Source organism: Canis lupus, chromosome X (assembly GCF_003254725.2).
Source record: "Canis lupus dingo isolate Sandy chromosome X, ASM325472v2, whole genome shotgun sequence".
NCBI classification, from domain to species: Eukaryota; Metazoa; Chordata; class Mammalia; order Carnivora; family Canidae; genus Canis; species Canis lupus.
In genome coordinates, this window is record NC_064281.1 from 56,713,888 (window position 1) to 56,727,883 (window position 13,996).

Below are 13,996 nucleotides of genomic sequence, written 5' to 3' on the forward strand. Positions count from 1 at the left end.
AGTTACACATTGCTGGACTGTTTTGCTGTGCAGAAGTCTTTTCCTCTGGTCACTAAATACTGAAGGGATGAATAAAAATAATTATTGAAAGAGGGGCTTGGGATCCAGCATCATAATATAATTTCGTGGTGCGCAAAGGGGGTGTCAGCTTAAAGGGGGTGTGTGTGAGAAAATAATTAAGATTACGGTAGGGTGCAAGAAGAGAGTCCGAATGAGGTGTGAGAGAGAAAGTTGAATGTAGGACATACATGAGACTAATAATAGAATTCAGGGGGAGGGGGGCTAGGGGGGCTAGGGCTAGAATCATGAGTAGGGAGTGAATGAATGCAGGAGGTCAGGAAGACAATTGCGGAGGTGGAGACCAGGAAAAATAGTGCAGTATGGCTGAGTACAGGATGATACACGGGAAGGGGAGGGCAGTAATTGTTGAAGGGGGCACAAGAGTGCATGAGTATGCCTGAACATGGGGTCTATGTAGAGTGAAGGAAAGCAACGAGAATAATGATTGGATTGAAAGTTTACAGGAACCATGCCAAGAGTTTCTTGGAATGATGAGACTGTGTGTGAGTGGGGCTTCCTGGGAAGGAGGCTCTGTGAGCAAGAAGGGTGGATGGGATCTGATTTCAGCGGTGAGCTGGGTGAAGGAGAAAGCCAGGCACCTCAGGTGGGGTTTTCAAAGGGCAGAGGAAGTACGTTGAGGGTAAGGGGATCATGTAGCCATCCTGACCTCCGCTCCTGGCCCTAGAACCATGGATCCCAATGAGATCCTGCTGTGCCCTGCTGCCCCTCAGACTCCCCCACTGGTCTTGAGACCGGAGCCCCATGGGGGATTGAACTTGGCCCCAAAAGAGCTGTAAGTCGCTGTGTCCACTGCTACAACCACGGCTTCACTGAGCAAATCAAGGACCAGGAGCACTTCTGCCCCTTCCAGGCCTGCGATTGTCACAAGTGTGCCTTTTTCTCGTGAGTATGGTGTCTGACAAAGGGTGTGTGTGTGTGTGGGGGGGGGGTGGGTGCGTGGGCCTCCTCTAAATGTGACTGACTGTAGGCCTGCAATTCCCCACTTTAGGGAGCACCGCAGTGTCTTGCCTGCTGAGAGTGCCTTGAACAAGGAGCAGGGGGCACACCTAAAGAGGCATCTGGCTCAAGGACTGACAAGGAGTGGGGCCTCCCTTCCCAAAGCTCACGGCCATGTCACAAAGTTGACCATTCAAGCAGGAGTCATCAGTGAGTGTCTCTGGCCAGGGAGAACATCTGAGTTTGGGGTTAGGGATCATTGAGCAGTTCTGTCACCAGTCCTACTACCCATTTTGATGTCGCCTTGGCAAGTTACTCCTCGGTCCTTTAGCTGTCCCACCTATAAAACTTCATCAATATTAGTTACCAAGTGTGGGTGCGAAGGAGAGAATGGGGGGTGGGGTGGTCTAAATGGTCCATCTAAATGAGATGAGACCTCAGACTGGGGGTGAGGAAGAGTGGGGTGGGGTCAGGGGGAAAGGCTCACCTAAAGTGTCCCCAGCTTCCCACAGCTGGGAAGGAGAACCTCATGTCCCAGCTTGAGGCCCACCGCTGTGCAGCCCCCGGGGAGGTAAGGAGAGTCTGGGGCCTGTGGGGGAGGTTCCCATCTCACCCACTGCCCAGACTCTTCTCTGTGTCCTGAAGACAGGGGTTCCCTCCCTAACCCTACTGCAGCTTGCCGTGTGACCTTGGGAAAATACCATTTCTGCTCTCTGGGCCTCGGTTCCTCAGGTGGAAAATAAAGAGTGGGAACTGGCTGGTCTTCCAGGTCTTCTCAGCCCTGACATTCTGGGCTCCTATCCTCATCCCAGAACATACCCATACATATGTCCTCTCCGTGGCCGGCCTGGTGCCTGACTCCACCCTGTGCTCTCTGCTCCTGCAGGCAAGCACCCAAGGAGCTCTGCTGACTGGTCAGGCCCCAAAACCTTTGTCTCCATCTTGGACTCCAGCAGCCTTGAGGATGCAACTAACAATTTCTGTTTCGAGGAAGACCCACAGGATCCCTGCCCTGCGCAGCCTGTGAGTAAAGTGAGAAGGGACATGGAGCTAGTTGTATATTATGTTATTGTGTGCCCAGCCTTTGTGCTTGATGTTGTGGGAGAGAGAAGGAAGGAGTGGAGGAGGCAGCCAATGAGGAGGAGAAGGAGGGGGAGGAGAGGAGCAGGACAAGAAGTGGCAGGGGGAGGAGGAGGGGCGTGTGGAGATGGCAGCATATCGGACTAGCGGGCACGGGCAGGGCTCTCCCAGCCTTGCCATTGCCTATTCGTGAGGCTTATGACAAGTGACATTACACTGCCCAGCCTCCGTTTCCCTAGCGGTGTACTGATAGGGACAATATCCTACACCTATAGCACTGACAAGAGGACTAAGCCAAGGCGTGCCACCATAGCAGGACTTCAACTAATGGAGGCTATTATTCCACATGAAACACATTGATGGGATAGAAGGTCCTGCTGAAAGGAGGGCCACGATGGTGAGGGGTCACAAGGCCCGGGTGGGGAGTCCAGAGGGTCATTAGAGAAAAGCTTCCTGCCCATTAGATGAGCCAAGCTGTCCTTCAAGTTCCATGGGGATTGGGGAATATGGAGGTGAGAACCAGTCCCTGCACAAGGGACAGCGATCACATCCCTCCAGGTGCCTTGCACATTAAAACACAGACACCTGTGATTTCCCATAATCGTCACTGTGGCCCTGGGAGTTTGGAAATGCTGGCAGGAAATTAGTGTTCCAGGAGAGATAACAGAAGAAGGACATAGAAAGGGAAGGAAAACAGACCAAACAGGGGAAAGGACTTGTGCGAGCCACAACGACTAATAGCCAGCAGGCATTCAGACTCCCACATCCAGATATTGCAAAGTCCTGGCCTGTCTCTCTCTACTGGTAGTATATGTCTGCCTGCCAGAGGGTTAATCCTCTGGCCTCTCTTCTTGTTTCTAGATGCTCAACCCTGGTCCTCCAGCCCTGTGCCATCCTTGGCCCTGTCCTACTGCGCCACAGATTCTGGGAAAATAGCGGGGTCCACAACCCTGGCAGGGGCCAAGCTTAGTGAATGGGAAGAGCAGATGGCCTTGGGGTAGGGGGTGGGGCCTTGAGCAGAACCCGGGCTGAAGGGGGGCACTTGCCACATGAGGTGGGGAGGCGTGGGTTTTCGCTTCCCATCCTCTCACACCCTTTCCCTGCAGGCTCCTGAAGCCTCTGACCAGGACTTGGTTTCTGCCTCAGAGTGGCAGCGGGAAGCTGGAAGCAGCCGAGGCTCTGCTGATTCTGAGAGACTCTACCCAGGAGTCTTCTGGCTCCATCTTCCTGCTACAGCCCTGCGTGGCAGCAGGTAGCCCGGTCCTTGAAAGGAGAACGTGGAGTGGTGGGGATGGTTGGGAAATGGGAGGGCATTGTGGTAAGCAGGGCCTAACTGGGAGGTCAGAGTTGGTGGGTTGAACCTCCTTGGGCCCAGGCAACCCAAGCTCATCAGTCTGATGCTGGAGATGCAGTTGATGGTTGCTCACTCAATCGAGCTCCGTGCTCAACAGGCAAATGCCCCTAGCACCCTAGCATCAAGAAACAAGGAAACCGAGACCCCCGTGAGTGGCCAGGGACTTGCCCTGGGGCATGCAGCCTATCAAGTGGAACACCCAGGTCCCTCACTCCCAGCCCAGAGCTTTCTATCCACACCCCTACAGTTCTGCTGTGGTGGGCAGGATATGCATAGGTGATGAGAGCCTAGGCTGGAGGGTGATCTGCTCTCTGATTCCAGTCTCCATGTGGAGCCTGGATGCCTTTACACTTCCCTTGTGTTTTGTGGCTAAATTTCATTGATGAGCCTGGAGAGGAAGGAAACAGAGGAAGTCTGAGGAGAGGTAGATGCCTGAGAAGGCTGAGAGGGGGAAGGATGGTCATTCCTAGACGAAAATGTTGGATGGGTATGGTGCACGAGTGAAGCAGCAACCTGAGTGAAGGAGGAACTGCTGGAACAGAAGGGGGCGAAGCCGGAGAGGCTGCCAATCACAGAGGTCTGGAATGCCAGGCTTAGGGGCTAGACCAGAAACTGTGCGTGGTGAGGAGGCAGGGAATGTGTGAGCTAGGGAGGAGTATATTCAAAGATATTGGGCTCAACAGAAAGAAATGTGGTGGCTCTGATGGAGGGACTGGAGGAGGCAAGACCTGAGATGAGCAAATCAGCGAGGAAGAGTTTCTGTGCTGTAGTCTGTAAGTCCAGGTGACAAAGCCTAGATTGGGTGGAACAAAAAGAGGGGGGAGCCAGGAGGAGGAAATGGATCTGACCTGGCTCTGATGCCTTCCTTTCTATCTGCAGCTCCTGCTGGAGATACAGGACTCCAGCCTCCTAGCCCCTCTCTGAGACCCAGGCCAGCCACCACTATTTCTCTGCCTATTGGACATCTGGGGTGCATCTCCCTCTTGAGCTAGAAGCCCAGAAGAGAAGGCCTCACTAGAGTACTGCTTATTTATGCATTTGCAAAGTGTTTAATGTCCAGTATGCTTAACATGTTTTTTTTTTTAACCTGCAGGTTCTTTTACAGGCTTTTTCAGGCCCTTTTTATTATAGGGGGCAATTTTTGGCTGAGGGTGGATATTCTTGTACCGCCATCCCTTACTGCCTTGGATTCTGGGGCCTTTTTGTGCGACTGAAGCTGATCATTCTCTCAATAGGGTTCTCTGAAAGGTCATACATTCATATGCCAGAGTTTTCATTTGACTTGTGACCGCAAACATAGCTGTGCACTCATGTACGTATCCATGCTTGTCAAATACAAGGACGTTTTCATTTTGTATCTAGGTTTATGTGTGTGAACAAATAGTAAACCCTTGTTGTTGTAAGGCAGTGAGATATAGGTGTTGTTTGTTACCACAGTATAACGTAGACCATCCTGACTCTGGTGGACTTGTTCAATTTGCTTTCCAAAGTGAGAATCCCCCTACTCAATAACTGGGATTTCGTAACACGACTAGAGAAGAAAATGGTAGTGGGGAAAAGAAAAAGGCGTTAAGGGTTTTTACTCATTGAGCAAGTAAGTGCCTACCCTCTGCCTGGCACAGACTGTTTCCAGCTGTCCATAGGGCCCCAAATGAGTTGTCTGCAGGGTCAAGCAGGTCTTATAAATGAGTGGAACAGCCCAGATAGGCTCTGGTCAACTGACAGTGCATTTTCTACCTAAGGGGCCAGGTGGCACCTGGCTCTAGCCGATTGTTGCCATGCAGGAATGTAGACTCTGCATTGCCACATCTCCTGATTTTTCAAGAGAAAATGGAATTCCAGATATCTACGTAAAATATCTCAATTTTAAAATGTTGGCTCTGGTTTCCTCTTTAAGACCTCTACATGAGCCAAGGAAAACATCCATTCAGGCCAACTATGACCAAGCGAATGCCAGGCTGATTCTAGTCCAATGTGTATTTTACAGTGGGGGACACTGAAGCCAACCAGGGCCAGAAGAATCAAAGAGGGGAGGTGAATTAGACCCAGAGCCTATTTTTGAAGGACCCATGAAATATGAGGAAGAATCAATATCATTTCTTGATTTTGTGCCCCCTGTATGCTGAAGACATATAGCCTCACAGCAGGTCTCTGAGCTAGGCATTATTACCCCCCACTTGCACAAGTGTTTTGGGGGAAATTTTTAGCCAAAGATGGGTGGGAGAGGACTCCCTTCTCTTTACCAGGCCCTGAATTAGCTAATAATTTACCTTCTAAAAAGTTATCTATCTATCTATCTATCTATCTATCTATCTATCTATCTCTATATATCTAAACCATTGAATGAAAGGTTCAAAGTTTGAAGAGGCAGACATCCAGTCAGAAGAGTCTCAAAAATAGTCTCTTTGTTTTGTACTCAAGGTAACAACATGTAGTAGTGGATCCGATCTTACCTCCACTTGTTTCTCAGTCCTCTGCTGATGTTCCAAACAAAGGAAGAGCTGGCGACCCTGCCCCAAAGGCAGAAAGCTCAATTGGATATGCCCCGTCGCTATTTCCCATTGTGTTTTCTCCCTCCTTCCTTGCCTCCCTCATATTTACCCAAGATGACTGATGGTGATGACAACTTATGCTTTCAGGCCTTGAGAAGTCAGGCTTCTAATCAGCCTTATCTAATCCCAGCTAAACATGCAAAGCCACTTGGCACATAGGGGAAGACTGACATCCATCTCAAGCTTTCCTCCCTTCCCTGATTTGCCCCTTAAAGCAGTGACCCGAAACCCCTCTTCTCCCAGATATTAGATAAACAAGCCCACATAATCACAGAGGAAGGAAGCTGTGTCACGTGGAAAAGGACTAAAGCCCTGTTGTGCAACTGCATCCTAGGTGCGCCACAGTCTCACAGCTGAATTGGTAAAAGGGAAATTCTATTTGGGGTTAAAGGATGTGGCATGAGAAGAGGGAGGAAAAGAGAAATAAAGTGATGGAGACTGGGAGAAGGAGTGAGCCCCTTTGTCCTGTACCCTTTCATTTTTCTGAGTCCCGCCTGTCCTTCTATGCAGAACCTTTTAGGCCTGATACTGATGCTTCAGCCCCCCCTGCCACTCCACTTCCCCACACCCCATAAATGCATGCACACAAGCGCACTTGTGTGGGTACACTGCTTTTTATGCCTTTTTAAAAAGCCTCTTCACGGTGGCAAATTATGGGCATCTTAGGACTTTGTCATAAATGAGGAAATATCCATCTATTTTGTCATGTACTCCTCCAGTTCACAGATTCAAAACATCACTTTGTAGAATAAATAGTGTGAGTTAGGCCTCGACTCTCATGTGTTCTACAACGGCATTGTTTGGATCTGAGGATATCCACCACATGAGAGTATCTGCAGAGTGGATCAATTTCAACCAGGGGTATGCCTGTAAGTGTTTAACAACAGGCTCTCTGGGGGAGGGGGTGGCTTGAGGGGAAATGCCCTTTGTTGTAGCATTTGCCAATTTCAAGCTACTGACACCAGGTCAATTAGTGCAGAGTTGGGAAGGGATGCATTTTCAGGTACAATACATGGGCAGGTACAACAAATGGGCATAACCTGAAGAACATAGGTAACAGGAAAGTGTAGGAAAAATAATAAAAAATTGATGAGTTTTTGCTTTTTGTTTTTTTTTTTTGTTTGTTTCCAGTATAATGCATGTCTTGTAATTGATACTTTATATAATTTAGTCTTTAAAACAGCTGTGTTCAACAGCTGGCTTGCAGAACTCCTGAAAAATTAAGTTGGCTCTTATGTTCCAGTATGAGTCCCGTCCAGTATTCTGCCACTTTCAGTCCTTGCCCAGAAAGGCACCTCTTCAATAGTAGGTCACGTGAACCCTGCAGGGCCATCAAGGCCTGACACCACTGGTTTCTGGCCAAGAAGAGCTTAACATGTAGGGAAAGTATTAATTATTAATGAAAAAATGGAATGATCTGGAACAAATATTGAGCACAATGAATTGTCAGAAGTATTTGTGGGTGAACATGTGTTTTCAGAGACAGCCAACATTGGGTAGAAGTGGGAAGTGGGGACACCAGGATAAGCAAAACCCATGCAGCAGCATATTCAACAGATTCTTTGAAGTCTGAAGGAATGGAGCAACTGGTACTTCCCAGCCATCAGATTTGTATCTCTCATCAGAGAGAGAGACATTCAATATACTCTCTCCTCCTTAGATAAGTGCTGCATCCTCTATATAAACTCTTTCACTTTGCCCTTTTTAAAATTTTATTTAAATTCAATTAATTAACATATAATGTAATATTGGTTTCAGAGGTAGAGGTCGGTGATTCCTCAGTCTTATCTAATACCCAGTGCTCATTACATCATGTGCCCTCCTTAATGTTCATCACCCAGTTACTCTGTCCTCCCAACCCTCTCCCCTCCACTTTGCCTTTTTTCACTTAAAAACATAGCCTTCATTGTTATGTATAGGCACCATGTTATACAGCAGATCTCTAGAACATACTCATTTTGAATAACCGCAATTTTATATCCATTAAACAACTCTCCATATTCCCCTTCCCTCCTCTCCTGGCAACCACCATTCTATTGTCTATTTCCATAAGTTTGACTGTATTCGATGTTTTTCTTAAGAGGTATTGTCCATTTAAGAATATGTTAAGAGGGTAAATCTCATGTTAAGTTTTCTTATCACAAGAAAGCAGAAACAAAACAAAATAATGAAGGGACACAGAAGGACTCCTAGAGGTGATGGGTATGTTTATTACCTTGATCATGGAGATGGTTACCTGGATGTGTGCATATACCCAAACTCGTGAAATCGTATACATTACTATGTGCAGGGTTGTTTTTTTTTTTTTTTTTTTTGTACAAATTATACCTCAGTAAATCTGAAAAAAAAACAACAACACCCAGTATCCATGAGACCACTCCATAGTGCAATGTAGAGACATCTCCCACTCCTTGCAACAGTTATAGAGTATGCCACTGTGTGAAGGTACCATAATTTAGTCAGCTAGTCTTCTATTGATGCACACTTTGGTTGTTTCTATTCTGGCTATTATGAATACAGCCACAATGAATAAAATTGTGACATAATCTTTAGCAATATTTATCAATATATCTTTGAAATTGATCCCTAGATGCACTATTGCTGAATAAAGGGTGAAAATACATGTAATCTTGCTCATTATTGTCACGCTCCCTTTCATAAAGGTTGTGGCATAGCAACCAACAGCCAAAGCAATCTTCAATGAGGAGAACAAAGCAGGAGATACCACAGTTCCTTATTTCAAAATAGATTACAAAACTATAGTAATCAAAACAATATGGCACTGGCCTAAACACAGACACCTAGACCAAGGGGACAGATATGGGAGCCTGGATATAAATCCATGCATCTATAGTCAGCTAATATATCAGCTAAGAATATCTTGTCAAATATATCTCTTGACAAGAGTCAAGAACACTCAAGAAGAAAAGGCAGTCTCCCCAACAAATGGTGCTGGGAAAAGTGGAATTTCACATGGAAAAGAATGAAATTGGACCCCTATTTTGCCCCATCTACAAAAATTAACTCAAAATGGAATAAAAACTTAAATATAAGACCTGAAGCCATAAAACTCCTGGAAGAGAACACAGGGAAAAGTCTCCTTGATATTAGCCTTGGCTATGATTTTATGGATGTGACGCCCAAAACCCAAGCAACAAAAGCAACAATGAACAAGTGGGACTACATCAAAATAAAAAGCTTCTGCTCCCAAACGTAGTTAGAGTGAAAAAGCCAAGACAGAAACAATATGTACTCTATAATTCATAATCGTTAAGACTGTCAAAGTCAGTATATGGTAGTGGAAGTTGGAATAATGGCTCCTCAGGCAGGGGGCTCTACGAAGTTCTACTTCTAAATGTGTTTGTGGATACATGGGTGTATCACTTTGTGGATTCAGGTACACATTTTGATTTGTGTAGTTTGTGGATATATGTTACTAAGATGTACTTAAAACTTAGGAAATAAACGAATTGAAAAGACAAAAGCAAAGGAATAACGGACAGTTAGGATGCATGGATATAAATCATTTGGTATTTTAATATACAGAAAATCATTGCCTTCTAATTGTTTCATATTCCGTAGACACACTAAAAACTCCATGGGGACAAAATCTGTACCTCATTCGTTTTTACATCTCCCGAATGTCCACAATAGTATAAGTCAGAGTAGTTATCCTATATATACATAACGACAATTTTTGAATGTTCTATTAATAGAATTCTCTACAATGAATATAACAAATGAGTGAGTTTCTACAATAAAAAATGATAAAGAGCTTCTGCACAACAAAATGAATGATCAACAGAATGAAAAGGCAACCTACAGAATGTGAGAAAATATTTGCACAATCACATATCTGATAAGGAGTTAACATCAAAAAAAAAAAAAACAGAAGGAACTACTACAACTCAATAGTAGAAAAGCAAATGATCCAAATAAAAAATGGACGAAGGACCTGAATAGGCATTTTCATTATTACTTTTAACCATAATCCTATTGTGGTCAGAGGCTATCCTCTGTATGATTCAATTCCTGTGACATTTGTGGAGTCTGATTATGGCCCAATATCTGATCAGTTTTTCTATACGTTAAGTGTGTGGGGGAGGTGGGGTGTGTGTGTGTGTGTTTGAACTGGATGTGCATCCTGCATTTTGTGGGGGTGGTGTTTTACAAAGGCCCATCATTTCACATTTGCTAATCATGTTGTTTAAGTCCTCTATACTCTCACTGATTTTGTTTTTTTTGGTTTTTTTTTTTTTTTTTTTTTTTTTTTTTTTTTTTTTTTGTCTCTTACATCAGTTACTGAGAGAGGTGTCGATAAACCGACCACAATGATTGCAGATTTGTGGACTTCTCTTTGAAGTTCTGTCAATTTGTACATTGTATAGTTTTGACTATGCTTTTCATTGTATACCAGCTTCAATGATCTAACTTCCTGGTAAATTATGTCATTTCAAACTGTCTCCTTTTTTTTCTATAATAATGCATTTTGCCTTAAAGTCCTTTTTGCTCAATATCAGTAGAGCTAAACCCATGTGGTATGTCTATTGTTTTGCATCCTTTTAATTGCAAACTTTCTGCATATGCTTAGGTTGTAAAGTGTGTCTCCTGTGAGGTACACATAATTTGATTTCCTTTTTATTGTCCAGTCTGATTGTGTTTTCTTTTTTGACTGCCTTTTACATTTTGTGTATTAACTGTCTCATTTTTCTATTTTCCATTTATTCCAGCTCTTCCTGTTTCCACCCGTCACTGTCCTATCCTTGCTTTCTTTTGGATTGATTATTGTTTTGATTTGACATTTCACTTTTCTTGCCTATTTGTCTGTTATCGTGAACACTCTCTCTAAAAAGTGGTCCCCCTAAAAATTACAACATGCCTCCTCAACTTATGAAAGTCTGACCTTCATACTTTTATCACCCTCTTGGACAATACAAGATCTTAGAACATTTCGTCTTGATTTATTTCCCTCCCTAATTTCATGGCATCTTACAGCATCCTTTCAATTAATACTTAAAGCCTCCGTATTATGCTGAGTGAAGTAAGTCAGTCGGAGAAGGACAAACATTATATGTTCTCATTCATTTGGGGAATATAAATAATAGTGAAAGGGAATATAAGGGAAGGGAGAAGAAATGTGTGGGAAATATCAGAAAGGGAGACAGAACGTAAAGACTGCTAACTCTGGGAAACGAACTAGGGGTGGTGGAAGGGGAGGAGGGCGGGGGGTGAGAGTGAATGGGTGACGGGCACTGGGGGTTATTCTGTATGTTAGTAAATTGAACACCAATAAAAAATAAATTAAAAAAAATACTTAAAGCCTCCAACGACATTATGGTTATAGTTTTACACAGTCATATCTATTTGGAGTTACTATAATATTTATTGTTTTCTTCACTCTTCTTGCATCTCAAATTCCATTCAGTTTCATTTTCCTTCTACCTTTCAAATTTTATGTCATGTGAAGATGGTTTCTCATTGTTTTGTTTGGTATTTCCCTCATTACCAGTTGGGGGTGAATGTACTTTCATACTTTCTGGCTGTGTGTATGGCCTCATCTGTGAATTTCCTTCTATGGATTGCTTCTGTGAATTACCGGATACCAAAACTGAGGATCATGGGAGTGTGACAGAATAAATTTAAGTGTCAGCAGAAAATGTCGGGGTGGTTGTGGAACCAGACTGTGTTCTCTTTCCTCCAGGTGTGGTTGAGCTAATACAAGTATAGATCTAGGGATCTGTGGGTCTGGGATAAGGGGGTGGACAGGTGGTCATGGGACCCTGGGTCCTGAATGGTGATGATGCAGCCACATGATCAAGGTGAAGGGGTCTAGATGGGGCTGTAACATGGAAGGCATAGCGATGAGGGAGCTTGCTGAGGGCAGCCTGGTGGAATCTGACAGCTGTTGGGGTAAGTGAAGAAGGCAGCCAACTATCTGGTAAGTTCCCTGTCTCTGTGCTCCTGGCCTATCAGGGCCCTCAGCAAAAGAAGGAAAACAGTTTACAGATGAAGCAGAGCCTGCCGACTCAGTTTCCCAGATCAACAAATTCTGTCACTAGGCCGACTGAACTTGTGTGCCTCCTTCCAGTTGCCATGATTGGATGGTATTGATTTCTCCATCAGAGGCCCATGATGCGTAGTTGTCACTCTTCTTATGATATTTGCAATTGTTGGTGATCATTGACTAGACCTGTGAAATTCTTTAGAAATTTTGTAGTTCTCATATTCTACAATCATTTTATCTTTTGATCATCCTGAAGGAGAGTTCGATAAAGCAAATGCCCACTCTTCTATGTTATTTATCAGTTATCAAAATTATGGGTTTACTCCCTAGCATTCCTCATTGGGGTACAATTATTTTTGTAACGGTGTGCCTATTACATAGATGTGTTTCGGGTCATTAGAGTTATTATCTTTATCAATGCTTGTCTTTGACTAGGTGGATATATCCTTTCGACATGGTCCTGATAGTTTTGGGTGGATTTATTCCTACTGGTATAACAAAGTGTTCCAGGCTCATCTTGTGCTTTTCTTCTCCCGGGCCTGGAATCGATCATCTCCCCAAATTTCCTTGGCTACTTTCAGTGGGAAATGATATTGGGATATCATAGTCTGGGCAGTACTTGTGTTCATTGCTACTGGGCTGGCCATTGTTTCTAGGCCTTTTGCATTGGATTCCGGCTTCCATCACCCACCTGAGGTTCTCCTTGCTGTGATGAACACTTTGGACCCACCCTCCTCTCCACTTTGCACGTCTTACCCCTCAGAGGGGAGATGTGCTCCCTTTGCCAGCCCTGGTCCCACAGTGAGGGACCATGCAGTGTCTTGCTGCAATTACCTTTGTTCCGCCACATTAGGAAGAGATGCTTCCCCTGTTCCTTAACTTGGGCAAGTCTCTTCCCTTCCAGGCCTCTGTTTCCACACCTGGAAAACAAAGAAAGTGGAATTCTATGTCTCTGAGACCCTATCCTTTTATCCAGCTGCTGTTAAGGTAATCCCAGTTTCCTGAACAATAAAAGTATCACTGTCTTGTTCGGAGCGTGGAGAACCCTGGGAACTAAGAAGCTTGGCAGAGGAAATGGCGATCTTTGTGGACGACTTCCCCTCAGAGCTGAAGGGCAAAGAGTCTCTATACTGGGAGGTCCTCGGTATCCCCAGAGGGCTCTGGAGAGGGGCTCTTTAGGAAAGGCTTCTCAGGCTTCAGCATCCCAACCCCTCCTGACCCTGCCCCCTCCCTGACCTGGTTGGAGGTAGGGAGACCTCCAACCAACCCTTAAGAAAGATGGATTCTAAAGGTGTATCTAGAAAGCACAGACACGCCTTAGTCCTTATCTGGGGAGAGGTTGCTCTTTTGGCCTTTTACAGCAGGAAAATGGAGCCTTTGGCTTCCAAATACTGACTCCTCCTCAGACTCAGCCAATACAGCTCTGACCCCAGCAGAGGTGTCCTATACTGGTAAACTCACCAGGACAAGGGCCACTGGAAAAGGAGTCAGCTGATCAGGTTTTAAACCATAGCTTTAACCCTTCACTATCCTTGTAACCTTGGGCTGGGTACCTAGCTCTCCTGATCTTATTTATAATCATTTTGAGAAGTAGTCATGGCATTGCTTATGGACCAATGTACAGGCAGAGGTCCAGTACTGACCCCTGGTTATTTTATCCTCTTTAACACCAGGATCCCGTGCCTCAAATGTGAAGGCCAGTCCTGACACTGGGAAATATTATTATTTTGCATCTTTGTATGTTGTGTATCCCTTGACTAATTTTGGTAGATATAGTTGATTTTTGCAACTTTTGTGTTTTAACTTCCATACTGGCTTTCTGAGTGTTTAATCTACTACCTTTGCTATATGCTTGCTTTTATCTTTATTTTTCATAATTTTCTTACTGCTGGTGATAGCTTTCTCTTTCCACTTGAAGAAGTCCCTTTAACATTTTTTGTAAGGCTGGTCTAGTGATGGTGAGCTCCTTTATCTTTTGTCTGGTAAACT

General features: G+C 44.7%; 1 protein-coding gene across 3 annotated transcripts in view; it reads left to right on the forward strand.

Moving 5' to 3' along the window:
• The window catches only part of LOC112671849 (doublesex- and mab-3-related transcription factor C2), a 62,339-nt gene extending 52,409 nt beyond the window's left edge, over positions 1–9,930 (forward strand). The window contains exons 3-6 of one of the 3 annotated variants that reach the window (XM_049107935.1): positions 1,070–1,227; positions 1,904–2,040; positions 3,204–3,349; positions 4,331–9,930. In XM_049107935.1, coding sequence (XP_048963892.1) covers positions 1,070–1,227; positions 1,904–2,040; positions 3,204–3,349; positions 4,331–4,364 — 475 coding nt within the window. In that variant the 3' untranslated portion in view covers positions 4,365–9,930. The remainder of the gene's footprint in view (positions 1–1,069; positions 1,228–1,903; positions 2,041–3,203; positions 3,350–4,330) is intronic. The other 2 variants (XM_049107936.1, XM_049107934.1) reach the window with 2 other exon arrangements.
• Positions 9,931–13,996: the final 4,066 nt, after the last annotated feature.